The sequence below is a fragment of the Paramisgurnus dabryanus genome, chromosome 3, assembly GCF_030506205.2.
Source record: "Paramisgurnus dabryanus chromosome 3, PD_genome_1.1, whole genome shotgun sequence".
NCBI lineage: Eukaryota > Metazoa > Chordata > Actinopteri > Cypriniformes > Cobitidae > Paramisgurnus > Paramisgurnus dabryanus.
Window position 1 is genome coordinate 26,594,433 of NC_133339.1, and position 20,469 is coordinate 26,614,901.

The 20,469-nt window shown below is 39.4% G+C and overlaps 1 protein-coding gene across 1 annotated transcript in view; it reads right to left on the minus strand.

Moving 5' to 3' along the window:
• The window catches only part of syt3 (synaptotagmin III), a 45,792-nt gene that overhangs the window by 8,862 nt on the left and 16,461 nt on the right, over window positions 1-20,469 (minus strand). The window contains exons 4-10 of the mRNA XM_065278277.1: window positions 16,004-16,408; window positions 15,183-15,291; window positions 11,673-11,855; window positions 8,277-8,403; window positions 7,785-8,003; window positions 4,031-4,151; window positions 3,345-3,516 (exon numbers count right to left, since the gene is read on the minus strand). Coding sequence (XP_065134349.1) covers window positions 3,345-3,516; window positions 4,031-4,151; window positions 7,785-8,003; window positions 8,277-8,403; window positions 11,673-11,855; window positions 15,183-15,291; window positions 16,004-16,408 — 1,336 coding nt within the window. The remainder of the gene's footprint in view (window positions 1-3,344; window positions 3,517-4,030; window positions 4,152-7,784; window positions 8,004-8,276; window positions 8,404-11,672; window positions 11,856-15,182; window positions 15,292-16,003; window positions 16,409-20,469) is intronic.

Genomic DNA, 20,469 nt, shown 5'->3' on the forward strand with positions numbered 1-20,469 from the left:
TAGCACAGATGGCACGCAGCAACGCTAAGAGCAATTACTCAGGCGTTATCTGCGGCGCACAGGCGAGCTGCTTCATTAAAGGGTTGGTGGTGTGCCGCATGTCATAGGGGAGAGATAGAATCTTGGAGACAAATACGGATCGGAGAAATCGGATGTGAATTTCCTCAACAGTTGCCTAAAATAGCATCTGATGCATGATTGGTATTCACTTGATTTCTGCAAGGTACATTTTGTTCTGCAAAAGAACACAAAAACGTGGACATACACCTACACTACATTGCCAAAAGTTTTGAGACACCTGCCTTTATATGCCCATGAACCTGAATGACATGTCATTCTTAATTCATAGGGTTTAATATTGCATTGGCCCACCCTTTGCAGCTATAACAGCTTTTTAACTCTTCTTGGAAGACTTTCTACAATGTTTAGGAGTGTGTTTATGGGAATTTTTGACCATTCATCTTAAAGAACATTGGTAAGGTCAGACACTGATGTTGGATGAGAAGGCCTCGCTCATAGTCTCCGCTCTAATTCATCCAAAAGTTTTTTTTTGGGTAGAGGTCAAGACTGTAAAGTTCCTCCACACCAAACTCGTTTATCCATGTCTTTATGGAGTCATGTTGGATCAGGAAGGGTTCATCCCCAAACTGTTCCCAAAACGTTGGGAGCACGAAATTGTCCAAAATGTCTTGGTATGATAAAGCATTAAAACTTCCATCATTGGAACACCTGAATTCAATAATTAGGACAGGTGTCCAAAAACCTTTGGCAATATAGTGTAGGAACACGTATAAAGCCTTCTTAGAAAGTAAACAAACACGTAAACTAATACTCAAGATAACAGTAAATGCGACTCTGAGGGCCTGTAATGTTCAAATCCTGCAAGAAAGCATCACACACACACAGATCGGAGGTGACTTAAGGTGTACTCATCAGACAAGAAACATTGGCTACGGTACAGTGTTCACCCCCAGACACTGATTCCATTAGTATTAGGCCACTATGTATATTCATGAGGTGTCTGTCTTTATGCAAAATAGCGAAGACATCCACTAGGAATAGTCTAACACACATGGGCATATGGCCCTATGTTCATCAAAACAAATCCTGTATATGCGGGAGGAATTCTGATTCAACAATTGAGGAGTTCAAATGCAAAACCTGTTAAGTGCGTCTGACATGTTTTCTGGTAAATGTGCAGTTTTATCAGATTTTAAATATATACTGCTAACAAAGTGCTTTTTTCTGAATGGCCTGAGGAAGGGATTAAGTAGATATGAAAAGAAAGTATTTCGATGTACATAAAATACACTGACTTCCCGAACCTTAGTAAACTTAAAATTCAAGGACCTTTCAAGGACTTTCCAGATCCAAAGCCATCAAATTCAAGGACTAAATGTGTAGACACATTTCAAGTTAGAGCGAGGTTACATCGTGTTACCCTTTAAGATACATTGTTACAGTTCCCTTTCGAGGGAATTTGCGCTGCGTCACTTCGGTGACACTTTGGGGATGTCTCCAAGTACGTCTGAATGTGTATATCAAATTCAACCAATGGTGAGGCTTAACAACAAAGACAGGGTGACGCGGGAGCCAGGAAGTATATCACTATTTGAAATATTGCTAAAGATGGCGTTACATGGAGGCAGGAAGTATGGCAAGGGAGACACAGCGTCTCGTTCCCTTCTCAGGGAAAAACAGTTACATACGTAATCAGGGACATTTTCATGTGCATTTTGGTATGAATCAACATTCGCATACAGAAGATTAAGCATGTAAAGTGAACAGTTTAGCACGTGTGCTTAAAAAGTCTAGATTTTTTATGATATTATCCTACACTACAAAGGGAATAATATGGATTTTTTTGCTGAAAACTTCTTGCATAAAATAGATTCAAGCACTTTCAATGACCTGTATCTATGTATGTATATTTTCAAAAACTTTCCAGGGCCTTGATTTTTTTCCCCCAGATTCACAAACTTTCAAGGATTTCAAGGACCCGTGGGAACCCTGAATATGATTAAACAATTAAATACAATTAAACTCCTCAATTAAACACCATGGAGATTTTTCATTGCTCATTATTTAACAGTGTCATAAAATATTGTATGTGGCACATGCATTAGGTACAGTAAACATGATTTTTTAAGAATTTTACACATTCTTTATGTTTGCCTCATATAATTTTTTTTCTTAAAATCAAGGATCGTGTTTGCTGGCTTCCCGCAGATCACATTAGTCAACTTGCTGATGTTCAGCTGATCATAGCATCTACCAGTATGAATCAGAATCATATTAGATCATTTTATTCCTTCATTCTATCCATTGCCTCTCTATCTTGCGTGGATGCAAGATTCTCTTAACATCCGCCTCCATTTGCAGCTCCACCTCCTGTCTGACAGCCCTGTGCCTTTAGTCCTCTTAATATCTGTCTTGCTAATCTTTGCTCTCAGGAATTCACACTAACAATCTATTCCACATCTTCAATGTGTTACTGTACCTTGTTCTCAATATACCAGCTCATTAAATGCTCGGTGATATCGAGTGTCTATCCGACATATATTATGCAAATGAAACGATGTGTATCATATTGTAATTGTATTCTGCTGGATCTGTTCTGTTACCCCAGGGAGGGTTGATTTACTGTGCTCTCTCTTTCTCTCTCTCTGTGTCCATCCATGGCTGTGTGAGTTTGCCCAGGACAAAAACCATACCGCCAACACCAACAGATTGCTGTCAATAGGTTCAAATATTATTTGATGAAAGTGATACTGACTTAAATTAAAATTCTGTCATTTTATCCTCATCGTCATGTCATTACAAACCTACGCAAGCTGCTATTTTTCATACAATTAAACTAGTGAACTGTGACTACAGCTGTCCCTTGTCTTCATCCACTTTCACTATGTAAGACAAGCAGCTTGGAGATTCTGCAAGATGCTTTTTGTGGTCTCCACACAGTAAAACTTATACAGTTTAGAAAGACATAAAGGTGAGTAAATGATAACAGAATTATAGAAAGATATTTTGAGGACTGTTTGTAACCAAACCGATCAAAGGCCCCACTGACATCCACAGTATTCTTTTTTCCTACTATGGAAGTTAATGGGGCCTCCGATTGGTTCGGTCACAAACATTCCTTAAAATATCTTCCTTTGTGTTCATCAGAACAAAGAAATGTATACAGGTTTGTAACAACATGAGAGTGAGTAAATGATTACAGAATTTTCATTTTTGGGTGAACTATCCCTTTAAGACAAAAGCATGCACTTCCTGTCAAGCCCTATATCATAGCCCAGAGCCGGACATATTGTGTATCTCAATGGGAGTGTTCGTGATCTTACCAGTCATAGTCCATGACTGCGATGACTAGCGACACGTTCTCAATGTTCTCATTAGGTATATCAAAGACCAGAGCTTCGTTATATGTTGGATTGAGAGTATTCTTCTTTATGGAGGTCTTCCTCTTTTTTAGCCGTCGTCCCTCGCAAACCAGAGATGCTTTTACGTACGGATCTGAAGAAGCGAAAAACAATAAAGGTTTAATACATAATATTAAAGAGAGATAGATATGGTGGCTTTGTCTGAGAAATAGTAAATAATGCTTTCTTAGATTAAATATTAATAACGGCATCAATAATTATCGTGTATGCAATTATGATACATTACAAGCAGTGTATGCACCGTGATACAACATAATCAAGTCCTTTGAGAGGAATCTTTATTGCATTACTATGAGTCTTTCTGCAGTAATTTAATTAGCCAAGACTAATTAAAGATGTCTCTTATCCTTATGACTGTGATGTTGATGCCTTTATGAGGTGTTTCTTAAACTTTTCAGAGGTGCTATATAATATTCACAACTTATAATGCTTTTATGACCTTTAATGTTATTATGTTCATCACATGCTGGACGTGTGACATTAAAGTTATTAATGAGCGCATCACAGCTGAATGTTAACTGCGTCTGAGGTACTGAGGTATTGCTATAAGTTTAAAAATAAATTTAGAGAGTGGGCGAGCGGGGCACCTGAGAAGCCTGTGAGGTCCATGGCTTTTAAATTCGTGGCCTTAATAATAGTGACGGTCAATCGGCCAGCTGTTGGCAGGTAACACAGTGAGAAGTTCAGCTCCCCCAGGTCGGCTTTCTCCTGCACACACAACAAACACATGAGAAGGTCCAAAGGTCGCACCAAAGGCAACGTTGGATTTGGAGACAATTACGGAGAGTAATGCTAAATAAACTAAATGAATGGTAACCTTTAAACAATGGCATATTTTCCATTAGATGACTTAAAAATTAATCCGTCCTTTATTTTAAATTTAGTTAAATAAAAGGACATTAATCTGGTTGAAATACTAAAACACTTAAGAAATGTTTTGGGTTTAATTCAAACAACAAAACAACAAAATCTCTACCATGGAAAATAATTTCTCGTCATTCAATTTGTATAAACAAGCTAAGTGGAAGTCAATGAGGTAGTCTATTACAATGGAAGTCTATGGGGCAAGTAATTGCACTGAAATAAACATAAAAAAAACAATGTTTGGAAATACAGCCACAAGACTTACATTATACAGCAATCTGTTAACATGAGAACTTCTATCATGTTTATCCAGTAACCCACATCATACACACAAAGAAAACCAGAAAGGCACCTTTTACATAAAGAAAAATCTTAACATGATTTTCTATGTTTGGTTTTATTTGCACAAAAAAAACCAAAACAATTCTCATCTGTTGTTGCCCGTATGTACTTAATAAACAATGGTTTCTGATCTGAAGGGCATATGATGAGATGCTGGCTCTTTTCTTTTAAACGCTCTGTCTAGACTTTCATCTTTTTCTAGAGCTTGCGTTCTGCCCGACAGAATTTATCATCAGCCATAATAAAAAAAGAACAGAAGTAGCGGAGGTAAACAAAAAGAGACACAATATTTCATCAGATATGCCAACCATCTGGGATACTTAAAGAACTAGAGTAGCTAGTGGCCAGCTTTAGGTTTGACTTCAAACACGTGATTTGTATAGACCCATAACTTTTCTGTTACACGCCATGACACTGCATATGAGAAACAACCTCCAGTTATTTTCTAACCAGCTGAGTAGGCAAAAAAGCTAATGCCACCTGAGCAGCTAATTGTGTGCATAAACAATCCATATGAAACAATCACACGTCAGAGACCCGAGTGCCAGATATACATTTTTACATTTATCAGACTAAGTAGACAGTGCCAAATTTGTCATTTTTCATTCATTTGACCTGAGCTGTGCTTCTTGCATAAAATTTAATTTTGCTGAGTAAACATACTAAGGCTCGTACTGCATTTGATTTTTACTTAATATAATATTAATCTGTGAATGAAATTATGGTTTCCAAAAACCACTCCTTTAAGACGCTGTGACATTTTCTAAAGTACACAGCTGAAGTGACCTTCACTAATTTCAGGTCATTTTCTCTGGAAGGACTAACACATGAACCACTGAACCTCTTCACACCTCTGCTACAAACATCCTCAAGGAAACATCAGCATGAAATTATGCATGATGTTCATATGTGAGTCAGCTGTATCATGAATATGAAATGAGCTTTACAAGTGCATTGAAGTAAAGTGCTGTATTGCTGTAAGTGCTGCTTCCCTTGTTACATTTGTTAAAGGATTACTCCACTTTCTTAAAAAAAATCTAGATAATTTACTCTTTGAGGAAAACATTCAAGGATTTTTCTCATTTTAATGGACTTTACTGGACCCCAACAGTTTACAGTTTAAATGCAGTTTTAGATTGCAGCATCAAAGGGCTCTAAATGATCCCAAACGAGGCATAAGGGTTTTATCTAGCAAAGCAATTGCATTTTCGGCAAGAAAAATAAAAAATATGTACTTTTAAACCACAACATCTCATTTTGCATTATCCATGTGACACGCCAGCGCGACCTCACCCAATGCATCATGACGTCGAAAGGTCACGCGTTATATATGTGAAACGCACATTTGCAGACCATTTTAGACAATAAACTGACACATTAAGGACATTAATTAGTATCATTCCACTTACAACAAAATCAGAACGGTCCTCTTCTCTACACTTGTAAACAATGGGGCGTTAGTTTCGCATACGTCATTTGTGACCTTTTGACGTGTTGACGCATTACGTAAGGTCACCCTGGGGCATCACACAGATAATGCAAAACAAGAAATTGTGATTTAAAAGTAAAAAAAATTTTTTGGCTGAAAATGCCAAGATAAGACCCTTATACCTTGTTTGGGATAGTTTAGAGCCCTTTGAAGCTGCGTTGAAGTCAAGCAATAAGCCCCAAGAAGCAGTGAGTTACCAGTGCATTTTATAACAGCTAAGGGGCATTGTTAGGCACTCCGCTTCGCGTCCAATGCCCCTTAGCTGTTATAAAATGCACTGTAACCCCACTGCTTCACGGGGGTTATTGCTTTTATAAAACAGTTACTTCATATGCATAACGTTAGCAGGATTTTATTAAAAAAAACACAAATAAGCTGTAATTATATTAGTACAAATATTCTGTCTTCCGCCAAACAAAGTAGTTCCTCAGAATCAAGTATGACTAAAACAGAGCGCAGTTCCCAACCAACACAGACGCAGCAAAGACACAATGAAAATATGATTTAAGACTGTGGTGTTTATTTTATAAACCAACATTCATCTAATTTAATTTATACATTAACATTTATATCGTGCAACTGCTGAAGTGATGATCAAATATGCTTGGAAGCATCCTTAACTTTAACTCTTTCCTCGTCAGCGTTTTTTTAAGTTGCCACCCAGTTTTAGTTTGATGCCTTGCAGAAAAATTATCTTCTTTAAATAAACATAAGATATCAAATGAAAGAACAGACCATCCGCTTTCAAAAAAACAACAAAAAAAAAAAACGTTTCATCCTACCTTCAGTTGTTCTCTTATCACCTCTCAGATTTAAAAGCGGAGATAATTCCATTTATGTGAATAACTTTTGTAAGAGATCAGATTCAGAGCCTGATGAAAACACGCTGTTTTTAGTGTTGAGTGAATGCGTCAGTGTTTAAGTTGGGTAAGATCGCCACCCAGTGGATAGCGGAAATATGAATTTGAGGTAGAAATTCCTCAGGGAGCGTTAATTGTGCAATTGTATACAAATTAAAAATATGATTCAAGACTGTGGTGTTTATTTTCATAAATCAGTACGCAGCAACAGTGACGCAGTGATACTTCTGTAATGCGGTCTGAACCGTGGGTTTACCGGGGTATTTTATCACGGCTTAGAACGCGTTTCAACCAATCAGAATGAAGAACCAGAACTGCCCGTTTTATAATGGCAATTTTAAACTGCATTTAAACTGTAAAGTGTTGGTGTCCAATAAAGTCTGTTAAATTAAAAAGGATCCTGGAATGTTTTTCTTAAAAAACTTAATTTCTTCTCGACTGAACAAAGAAAGACATCAACAGTAAAATCTTACAGTAAATTATTGGGATTTTTTTAAGAAAGTGGAGTAATCCTTTAAATCAATGCATTATCCAAAAAGAATTACAGTGCATTCAAGGTATGCAATTTGTTAATATGTGTTTTCCCTTGGTATCGAATTGCTAATGCAATGCTAAACCAAAATCTTAAGACTTGGATTTAAAGTTTAGTTGCATTTAAAAATGTATCCGACATAAGATTTTAATTCCAATAGACCGTGCAAAGCAACAAAATGCATACCTTCAATTCAACGTTTGGATAAAAGCACCTGCCAAATACAATTATGTTAATTGCTGTCATTATCTCACCGCGGTTCCTTCAACAATGTCTCTCCAAATAGGCTTCTCTCCAGTTCCCTCGCTGAAGTCCAGCAGGTTTTCCACCACCACTTGACCAATGAGGTCATGTCTGGAGAACCGGTCAAAGTCGTAGATGGAGAAGTGGAGCTTGCGCGAGTGCAGCTCAGCCAGCGGCACGCCGAACTGGAACGTCTCGTTGAAAATGGGGTTGAGAGTTTTTCTGTGCACCTGTGAACCGGAGCGACAGATATGAGAGGAAGTGGAGTAAATTAGATAAGTGTGGAAGCTGAGAACAAAAGTGAATGAAAAGCGAACAAGAGATTGGGTAAGTCATCAAAAGACAAGCGAAAAAGTTCATCTAATGCACTGGGATAGAAAGATGTATTTTAGGGCAGTAGGGATTTTTTTTTAATTAATTTCGTAATGAATGCAGAGTGGCTGCCGTCCGAAAAGTGAATTATAATATACGCAGTTTTAGCCTTAATAGAATAAAAAAGATACCTTGGTCTGAAATTTCTTCTTCCTATCAGGCAGTAAGTAGATCTTGACGTAAGGATCGGAGAACCCATTGGCGTCTTTTGCCGGGAGGTCGAGGGCTTTCAGTATTTTAACCACCAGCTGCTCCGTGCTGCGAGAAAGACACATCAATGTCAGAGTAATTCACTTTGGTCAATCTGAAACTTTCTGCGTTCGCCAGTCAGTTTCGCCATCATCTAACCGACATTGACAAGGAGAGGCGGTTTGTGCTGAAACAGGCTGACAACCAGGCCAGTATCAGAGCGGCACGGCACCACTGCATTCAGCGAGCCTCTATGGCTGTCACCGAAGTTCAGATAAAAGGAGCCAGACGGTGCCATTGATAAAACTCTACACAACAGCTTGCAACTAATAGATGGGAGTGATACTTGTGCCCTGCTTGCTTAAAAGACCTTGTATGAGGAGTGAATATATGAGATAATACATCTCTGATGTGAATATAAAAACATAAATATTTAATGTGTACTGCAATGTCCGTGGTGGTCGACACCAGACTTTATAAATAATCCAGAGCTTATTACAGTACAGTACAAACCAAACCGTAGGTCATTCCTGCAGTGGGCTGTTGCGGTTCGATGCCAAACACAGCATGATGGTGAACTTCTGAAAGCGCGAGGCTCGCTCAGTGTTTGTGTGCAGATGTAAATGCGAGAGGCGGGGGGAACTTCTGTACTTGCTAATCAGGCCTTATTAGAATGTGTCTCTCAGTGTTAACAAATGCATCACCCCCTCATTAGGACACTTAAATAAATCAACAACACTGGGGGTGGGAGAGCACAACCAGAAATCCAATAAACCCATAGACCGGCATGTCGGTCACAAAGCAGGTGTCATTAACTTGCGCAGGACATGGTATAAATCACATCCTGTTGGGTAAACGTGGTAAATTATGCATCATTAGAAGTATTATGCAATTTGGAGATCGAAATAAAATGGAAAATGTAATTATTATTATATTCAGCCCATGTGATCTCAGGACCAGATTAATGACAGCGGTATGATGATGCTTGAGGACTAACAATGAGAATATACGCACTGGATATAGCAGTTCTGTATGTTGGTATGGGGTAATATCTAAATTAGCATTTAATATGACTGAATCAACATTGCCAAAGTCATTTATAAGGTTTAGATCAGGTGTGTAGATAAATAGTGCCTTAAAGCTGCAGTGTGTCATTTTTTTAATGATAATGACAAAAACACTTTCTACCTCGGCTTAATAAGCAAAGCAATTGGTCTCAATGGAGTGTGTAAATACTCTGGTTATGGGATGCTAACATTGATCTGTTGGTTTTGAGGGTCACCAATCAGTTGGACATATCAACATTAGTTCAGCCAATGCCATAATAGCTTGGGGCGGGAGTGCGTTCGGCTAACCACTGGCCAATGAAGAAGTGTTTAAGAATTTGGCTTAAAGGGGACATTTTACAAGACTTTTTTAAGATGTCAAATCAATCTTTGGTGTCCCCAGAGTACATATGTGAAGTTTTAGCTCAAAATACTATTTATTATAGCATGTTAAAATTGACACTTTGTAGGTGTGAGCAAAAATGTGCCGTTTTGGGTGTGTCCTTTAACATGCAAATGAGCTGATCTCTGCACTAAATGGCAGTGTGGTGGTTGTATATAGTGCAGATAAAGAGGCGGTATTATCCCCTTCTGACATCACAGGTGAGCCAAATTTCAATGATCTATTTTTTCACATGAATGTAGAGAATGGTTTACCAAAACTAAGTTACTGGGTTGATCGTATTCACATTTTCCAGGTTGATAAAAGCACTGGAGACCAAATTATAGCACTTAAACATGAAAAAAGCAAAAAAATCATGATTTTTGCAATACTGTTTGGTAGCAGCACAAAAGTCTAGCTTTAAATGAACATGCATGTATCCACTTTTAACATTGTACTGTAGGAACTCCAGCAGGCAACAAACACAACAGAGTGTTAAAAACCCCCAATGCATGTGGTTGATAATAGTAAAGTCATAACATTTCAAATTACAATTTCTATACAGAGGACAAGCGGAGAATGGATGGATGTTAACAATATGAATGAGACAAAACCAGCCGCAGAGGCATTTTGAGCTGTCCAGGCTAACATGCATTATATCAGTTCAGGAGATTAAATCTAATGTCAATGGTGCGCAGCACAACAGCGCACTTCAAATCAAGCTGGTCCTTAGAAATGCACGGCGCTATTAGCACTTAGAGGTATAATTGAAAATGACAAATTCTTTCCCGCATTAGTGTGCATTTAAAGCATTGCATGTCACAGCGCGCAGTAGCTTTTCATTATTCAGTGACAAGCTTCTTCTAAGCATTTAGAAACAAAACAAGAGCTCAAACTAAGAACATGCATTTACGCAGGCTGCCTGAAAGCTATTGTCCGTAAAACACAATGATCGTGGATGGAAAATTCTAATAAAAAACAAGACTTTAGCTCAGACCTTCATAGACAAAGAGTTGGAAACGGCTGCTATTCCCGCGGCGCCGCAGGTGTTATCAACCGACTGCTGGGCTGATACAAAGCTGCGTCCTGCTGGATGCGACTCTGACTGACGGTGTCAACCTGCCCGCTATTCCCAAAATGCTTGTAGCTGTGACACATTCACATTGATGTATTCCAAACACAACAGCATAGCGGGAGGTGTGATGATGTCAATTAAACCAACACAGGGATGGAAATAATCGCAGCCGCCGGCTATCATTTAGACACTAAGCAACTTTCCATTTCCTATTGCATTTTGTTTAATATGAAACGTCGCTGTTTTACACGCACACCTTACACAAGGTGCAGCAGAGCATAAATAGACTGATAATGTAATGAACAGGGACAGATCTGTCAAATCATTCATTTTAACTTCTCCCTTTGTGTACAGAATGAGGTATTAATCTCCATTCGCATATCTTCCTGTTCTCCCTCTATCTCTGTGTCTTCTCTGTAATTCTGGGCATAAGACAACACCGTGTTATTATGTGTTGACAGGCTGTGCTGTTAAAAGTGGCTGGTCATATATAATTCATGCGAAACGGCTTCTCCTTTCTTCGTTTCTCGAACGTCAGCACTTTCCACCTTTCTAACGTCCCTCCATGTGATGGCAAAATAAAAGAACCGAACCGACGCGCGGCTGCCCGCAATGGGGCCTGAATATAACTGATTGTGCTGACGGCAACTCCCCTGCCTCTTTTTCTGGCACACCTTTTCAACTGTGGGCCCTCTTGATGAGATCTATTTTTAACCTTCGCAAGTATGATGAGACATGGATCCACACTGTGTGACAACTCCATATGAGACGCATTCCTGTGGGGAAGGGAAGGGGAGGGAAGATGGCAAGCAGCAAGGTGGATCCACAGACTTACTTAAAGGCGTAGCGGAGGAGGAAGCTGATTTTGCCGCAGGTGTCGCCTTGTTTGCCTTCCCCCTGGTCTCCTTGGCGCAACCGGTAGAGTTCTGGTTTGATCTGCCCAATGCTGGTCAGCTGCTCACTCTTCTCCTCACCATGGAAATCAGGGCTGGAGAGCTGGTGAGTCATGGGCTTAGGCCTGGAGAAAGAACAGAGGGTGGACATTCAAACAACCATCACTGCAGATAATGCGGCCTGATGTGGCGTGGTGCGGTGGTTGAGGCTCAAGGCTGGTAAGGTGAAGCTGCCAAGAAAATGCCAGGCAATATTTCACTCTTAAAAAGTTAAAAATGAAACCTTTTTTAAATACTATTGAGGTTTGCTGCATTGTAACTTTAAAAAAAAAAACTCACAGACATGTAATGCAGAACAAATCATATTCTTATTATTCATCATTTAAATTGTTTTGTTGGTTGAATTTGTTGTACTGTCTTCATGCTATAATAATATAATATATAATATTAATATATTCATAATTCTTAAAAATTCCATGTCCATGAGTCCATGTCCGGTCATCTCAGATCTTGTAATGGAGCAAAAAAATTGGTAGTTTTGCATGATGATTAGGGTTAAAAAAAATCTGGAATTTTCAAGGCTGGAAACTTTCCATGGGAATTAACAGGAATATATGAGAATTAACGGGAATATATGGGAATTAATGCGAATAAACTGGAAATAAAAAAAAATTGCAGACTTGCCTTTAACGGGGAACTTAATATGTAAATCATTACGCATAATTTTGTTTAAAATAAACAGATTTAATGCAATTTCAGTGAATTTGAATTTCTACCCTGCACATTCCTCAGTCACATGCACACCGCACACTGTTTACTGAATGGCCACACCCCCTATATGTACTTGCATTCTTTTAAAAAATGCACAGATAATTTCTTGAATTCAAAAAATGCCCGTCTCTGCAAGTAAATGACATACATTTGTTTAAAACTTTGTGGGCCCTATCTTGCACCCAGCGCAATTGACTTTGTCAGTGACGCATGTATCATTCGTATTTTGCGCCGGCGCACAGCGGGGTTTTTCCCTCCACAGATGCACGTCAGCAAACTAGGGAATGAACTTGCGCTCCCTGGGCGGTTCAGCGCAAAAAGGAGGCGTGTTGCGGCGCAAACCATCTCTTATGCTATTTTGCAGTTTCAAAAAACAATTGCGCTACTAACCAAAAAAAACTAGTCTAAAGTCAGTGGCGCGTTGCGCGTGGTTCATTATGCTATTTTAAGGGCGCATGCTTGACCATAATGTATAGCGTGCACAACGCGCATACACTTTGCTTATCTAATCTACACAGATGCAACAGTTATTTTTGCAAATCATAAATTGTTACACTTAAAAATATTAATACACGAGATAAGGGGAATCATAGTGGTGAGCATTGTGGTGATAGTTTTTATTTATTCTCATGCAAATAACGATTAAAATATTTTCATAACTTTGTTGTGTGGCTGTATTACGTTTATTTTATGTAAATAATAGTTTAAATGTTTTCATAAGAAACCTTAATGTATATGAACTTGATTTGTAAGAGTACTTTGGGGTTGGACCTTGCTTGCGTTTCTTGGGTCCGATTTCAAAGCCCCCAAACCCTTTCAGCGGTGAGGGTGGACGCAGCGATGTCCTCTGCTGGCGTCAAGTCCTGAGGCAGATCCACCTCCCGTTACACGGCGTGCCCGATTTATGCTGGCAAGCGTGGGATTCCCCCGTACAAGGACGTCGGTCTCCTCGGCTGTGAACCGCTCCTGGCGTGCGCCTAGTAAATCCGTCATAATAATAGCAACCCGCCATGGAACTTGCGCCCTTGCGTTTAAAGGGAATGTTGGCTAGCGTTCTGATTGGTTTATTTGACGTTACGCCCAAACCACACCTATGAATAATGAACCTACTTCAGACCAACCCCTTATTGATTTGCGCCCGGCGCAAGAGTTATTTCTCACGCCGGGAAAATAGCAACAGCGCCCAAGATCCGCCCACAAACTCACTTGCGCGTTGCGCTTCGCACTTGCGTTTCAGATCGTTAAAATAGAGCCCTGTGTGTGTAAGCTATTGTGCAATAACAAAATGTTTTATACAGTAGATAGTTATTCAGTAAATCAGATATCTAAATGTAAGCCAGCCCTATTTCATTGAAAATGTATGAGGCTAGCTATCATGTAGCTTGCTTAAGCTGTGATGCTCTTTCTGCTACATTCTGCTAGCCAGTTTTCTGTTATCATACAGAATTACTGTACAACCCAAAAGTTTGGACACATTACTATTGGTAAAAAAGTCTCTTATGCTCATCAAGCCTGCATTTATTTGATCAAAAATCCTTCAGAAATCCTTCATATTAGAATACAATTTATATTACCTTGCATGCATGTCCGCTTATTACACAGTTTATAAATGTTTATTTATGTTTGTAAATGATATAGTTTATATACATTTCCCAAACTTTTAAAAAAGTTCCCATAAATTCCTGTAAACACCCATAAATTCCCGTTAAGTTTCCAATTTGGAATATTTCCTAAAATTCCCCAGATTAAGTCCCCATGGAACGTTTATGGAAATTTACCGCAAACTTTTCGCCTCTTTGCAAGCCTAATTATGATACAATGTATATTAGCGTGATTTTGTTGTTATTTTCCTTTGGCATTTGAGATCATTTGGACCCGGAAGCACTGCATGACATCATACTTAACAAGCGAATAATGATGCTATTCAAAGATGACATCATACAACCAAGAACAGTGAATGTGTTTCATGGTGCCTGTCCCAAATGGCGCACTTCATGTGGACCTTCGGTCTCGTTGCCGTAAATTGCGCATTCTAGCTTAGTCTACGAGTCCGTATGGTGTCCCATTTGTCATTTTTACGCTCCGAAGTGTGCTCATCAGCCCCCCTGAACCCTTAATGCGGTCTTCGGCAAAGCCCGCACAGCAGCAGGCTTTGTGCACTTTACCAACCCAGAAGTCCTTGCGAAAGAGCAATCAGACCAATCAGACAACGTAAGGGAGGAGTTCACACTGATGGGCAGCTTCTCTTCCTATTTTGGAGCTGACGCTCAAGTCTGTCCCAAAATATGACTCCGGTGCGCCATCTTGGACTCGCATTAAGTGTCCCTAAAGTCTGCACTACACGATGTCATCAAAGTATGGACTCTGAGTAGGTCCACAAGTCCAGAGTGTGCCATTTGGGACAGGGCCATTGACTTTTATGCGCTGACAGACTTCATTCTATCCTATTTTACGCTACAGACCATCCATGTACTTAAGCCTTAATATGCACGACAGAAAGATGCTTTCAAAATGTGTACATTTTCAATATTATTGAGAAAAAATGAGCACTGTCGTACTTCAATACACACTGGGTACAAAAAGCAGCACACATACTTTAACACATAAACCACAAACCCATTCCATCATTTTTGCAACACATACATCACCACAGATAGAAACAAGATGAACAGGTCACTAACCTAGTGGTGACCTGCTGCGGTGGATGGGCATTGGGTAGGTCTTTCGCAGCTGAGCCTCCTTCTGTTGCTGGCGGCAACTCAGGAGATGTCTGACTCAACTTAATATTCGCTGAAAGAGAAGTGGAAAGCATAAGCCTTAGAGTATATCAAAGGAGTATAGCTAAGTAAGTAATAGGATGAAGTACTGTATTCAGTTAAGTATATACCAAGCACTATCTGTTAGTCTTAAGCTAGAAGTATAGCCCTGTTTACACATACGCGAGAGCATGGGTACAGTGCGTGTGATGAAAACTTTGCCATCAGAGTAGTAAGCACACCGGCAGATTTTTGTAACCGTCCTATGGAGAATGAAGTATGTAGCCCAGGAGATGCATTGCATTTTGTCGCAATGCGCATGCGTCAAACATCTGTGTATACATACGAGTCAAAAAAACTATGCTTTGCAAGGCATGTACGTTCGCGTAAACATAAAAAACAGACTATACTCTGGGCTTTAAGGACTAGATATTTTAAAAACACAGAAATGCTCTTTTCTTAGAAACGATAAAGCAGTGTTCCTTATAGTGTAGGACATTGTTTGTACGACACAAAAATTCTTGTAAGATACTGTAAATCTAAACGCAAATTTAACATTATTTAATTTGTCATTATGTTACCTTTTTAATTTTGTATATTTATAATAATTAGATATATCACATGTACATGTGTCGTAAGTGCAAGAGTGAATATGCTACAGGTCTGGTAGATATTAAAAATCAAACCATTAAATGGGTACAGAAAGCAAAATATAGTAAAATTTTTGTTGTGTATATTGCTCTCACCAGCATTGTTGGGATACGAGTCCATGTCTAGGTAGGAATGCTCCTGCATTTCCTGCGGACCTCCAACCACACCCCCCACCACCAGCGCACCTCCGCCCTCCACACCCATCAGGTCGGAGAAATGGGGGTGATGCTGACCATGCTGTGAGAGGGTGGGATATAGTGAGGAGGAGGACTGTGTATCCTTCCTATGCAATAGGGGAGGGAGGAGCGAAGAGCCTCCACCACCCCCCACCCCACCTAAACTGGCACCACCGGGTAGGAGCCCTGACGTCAAGCTTAGACCTCCTCCTTCCTTATCTCTCCACGGCAACCAGCAAAGCTTCCAGGAGACGAAGAGAGAGACAGAGAGCAGCACGATGCCACAGAATGTTACGATGACGGAGAGCAGACTCACAGAGATCTCTGAGAGAGAGAGAGAGAGAGAGAGAGAGAGAGAGAGAAGGGGGAGGGAGAGAGAGAGAGAGAGAGGGTTTGATTCCCATAACCTTGGGAGGTAACAACAGGGATGGGAATCGTGAGGAATTTAATGATTGTGGTTGTGTTTCCAATTCCACTGACTGGTAGCAGTTCTTTAATGACTGCAATAATGATTCATTTAGTACTTGAAGAATAGTTGATTCTGACAAAACAATTAAGAATATATAAACTAAAACAACACTTCTTAAAATGCTAAATATTCATGTAATAATTTACTCACTTTACACAAATGAACAGTTTTTTTTATGTCTGCCACTAATTTTCTTATATAGGCCCAAAAAGCCTGAAGGTCTAGTTGATTTTTGCACATTTCATCACGACTAGTTGTCCTATGATATTTCGTTATAAGACACGTGAACCAGTAAGGTCTGAAGTTGTCATTGTGTCATCATATTTGAATTTAGCGCTCGGATCTGCTTGTTTAAGTAAGTTACAGTTTCTCTAAATAAGTTCAAAATATGAATTATCTTCTTACACAAACCCACCGTTTAACTTCAGAAACCATTTATTATTCCACAAGATTCATTTGGATTACTTTTATATTGGATATTATTTTTGGAGTTTTAACATTTTAGGACACACACTCAGAAAAATAAGTACATGAAGGTACAAACGTTGTCACTGGGGCGGTACCTTTCCAAAAAGTACACTTTAGTAACTAAAAGGTATGCACTGGTACCATATGGTACTTCTCCATTGCATAGTACCCCATGGGTCAGGTCGTGTCAGCTCACTTAACTTGTCGGAAAAGCTAACTGAACTAAAGTATAGTACAATTTCAAAGTGGGAGGGATTATAGGTGTGTCATTATATTTGCACTGCCTACTGCTGTGCCATCATAAAAGTGGGAGCGAGCAACAGAGGGAGCATCGTTGGAATGCAGTGTTTCCCATACATACATTCATTTATTTGTCATTCCGCCACAAAATAAAAATTGAGCACCACAAATAAATTTTGCACATCATGTTTATCACTTCCTCTGTCTCACATGACAGTTCCTGTACAAACACCTGTGACGTTAGTGAACGCTCCCCGATGAGCCTCATTTACATAGCAAAAATGCTGTGTATCCATGTAGACGTACGCGTTGCGGATGTGCACCACAAACTGCGTGTGGTTAACACTGATATGGTGTTCCTGATTCTCAGCCTGTGGATGTTTTTCAACGCTGAAAGGAGTTTGCGAACTTACAACAAAGCACAGATGACAACAGACAACGCACGCACGAAGGTAAAGCTAGTATGAGTAGTGATGATTCTCTCAGACCAATCAGTGATCTACAGTGTTTTCACGTCACATTTTGCTATCAGCTCAGCTCGCTAAAAACCTCAACCGAAATGGTACTAAAAAACGTATTGGGTACTTCGTACCATACCCAGTGGAAAAGCCCCAAAAAGTTAAATGACCCAACCTGACCTGTGGGGTACCAAGCAATGGAACAGCGATATTAGAGATACATACAGTACTGGTACCTCAAAGGTACATCTCTGTAATAAAACGGTACTTTACTAGTTCGCCTGCACATTCAGTCTTAATGACTATGGTAAACAAACTTGGCTTGCTGCCCCTTTTTGTGTCGAACTGCACATAGGAAGAAAGAAAACAGTGAAGGAGGAGATGGGGAGGAGGAGGGATGCAGAAAGAATTGCAGCTGGATGCAGAGGCCTGAAGGCTGTCTTATATACACTCACAATGATGATTGACAGGTCTGAATGTTTAGGTTCCTCCTGAACCTACGTTTAGAACTACATATATTAGGAAAGGTACCGTCCCAGTGACAAAAAGGTACAACTTTTGTACCTTTTTTTCTGAGAGTGTATATATGTGCAATAAGCGAGAGATATATTTTTAACTTTGATTCGAGATGAAGACAAAATAATCTGGAATGAGCTCAGGATGAGCACATTATGAGTGAATTTTCATTTTTGGGTGAACTATCCTTTTTGTTGATCTCTCAAAGTATGTTTGCTGCTTTGTGATACACACTCATTCTTTCTTATCACATTTAATTCACACCCCAACTTTTTTTATAGTGGCGCTGTAGATTCAGTAGCGCTTCAGTAAACACTGTTAGACAATTTTGTATGGTGCTTCATCTGGATTAAACATCTGATATTCCTTATTCCCAACTAAACAATTAACGAAAAACATACAGTTCCAGTATTTTTTGGTTCTTAAATCGATAAGCTTCATTACATAACCTGCAAGTTATCAAGGATTTACACTAAGATACTTGAAAAGAAAAATGTGCAAATGAGGTTGAATTGGCAAACAGATGCTTTGCTTGCGGAATGTCTTGGGAGAAACTGGGAAATGAGAGAGAGGCAGAGGATCAAAGGAAGAAAAAAGGAATGGAGTTGGTGCATTGTGTCTGTAAATTACCACTGGCACCCCCGACATTCACAACTCCTTATCTGAATACAAAGCCAAGAAAACGATGGATTTATTTCTTAGCAAAGAAAGTGGCAATGCCAATGACAATTTTCACAAAGATGTCCTCTAAACTGTGATTAAGCCTTATCACTCCCTCTCTCTCTCTCTCTCTCTCTCTCTCTCTCTCTCTCTCGGTGTATGAGCTTTCAATCACAAAGCCTTTAATAATCATTTCAAAGAGAGTGCATGACTGAGTCATTTGAGAAAAAAATAGACTTTGGCAACTTGGTTTCAAAACCTCAGTGGGAAGAAAAGCTCCCCTTCGACAAGAAGTAACAAACAAGTGCCTGCCAATCAAAAGACACAGAGTCCCAGTCTGTCAACATGACTGTCGGTCTGATCTCACACCCACATGCTTCTTTGCCTTAACCCCCTCTCTCTCTTTCATTACTATCTCAGACATTACACTCACCAGCAGCTCTAAAACCCCAAGATGGCTCCACCTAGAGCTATGCTTTAATTTCTATTATCCAAAGAAGCCATATCATATGTCTAGCTCAAACTCCAGCAGCCCTCCCTTTATTTACCCTTCATGCTGTTTTTCTCAATTCAATCGTCCATCTTTGTTCCTTTTCTCTACCACCATGTTTTCCTCCATTGCTTACAAACTTGCAAATCTTCTAAGCGCAAGTCAGGGTTGGGCAAAAATAACAATTTAGGATTTGGCTCAGCTCGATATTCATAAGCTGGTCTTAGAATTAAATTGGCCCACATGATGTTAAACTGGATTGACAGGAAGGGGAATTTACTGAATTGCAATTCAAAAGAATCAAAGTCATTTCATTTGTCTAACACAACAAGGTGGTACCCTTGTGATATAATGTGCTCCTGTCTCATTTTATTTGTTTCTGCATTTAAGACTTTATGCGAAATAAGTATATAAAATGTGGCAGTTCAAACATTTTGATTGCTTATTAATAGCATCTAATGTTTCTAATTGTAATTATAATGTTTACAGTATTTGGGTGACTTAAAATTATCATTTGAATTCATTTCAGTTTTAGCAGTGCACACACATCTTTGCCTTTTTTATGCCCTGTACCTTTTTTCTATACGTCAGACTTTTGTTCTCATCCTCACCGATTCCTACAGTACCTACTTCCTCTGTTCCTTATGCCTCTCTTTGGTGAATAATTCATCACTCTCTGCATGTCATTAATCGCTGGTTGTTTAAAAGATATGATCAGAGAGCAGGACAGAAGGAGGAGCGATGCGACTGATCTGTCGGTTTGAAGAACAAGATGCAGATAGAGGGAGAGAAAAAAGGAAGAGAGTTGGACAGGGGAGAAGATCAGAGATATAAATGGAGGAAAGGGGAGAGGTGAAAAGGTGGTAAGGGATGTTGAAGGCTGACTGGGAGGAAGATTGAAAAAACAACAGGATTACAGCAACGGAAAAGGGAAGGACCAGCAAGGAGTTAACAGATTAGGGTACATGTTGAAGCAGACACATTGGCTGACTGGTCAAGATAACGTATTTACTCCACACGTCGAAGGTGAGGAGAAGAGAGAGATAGCACAAGAGAAGGGTTAATAAAGTCTGCTCCCCTGTGA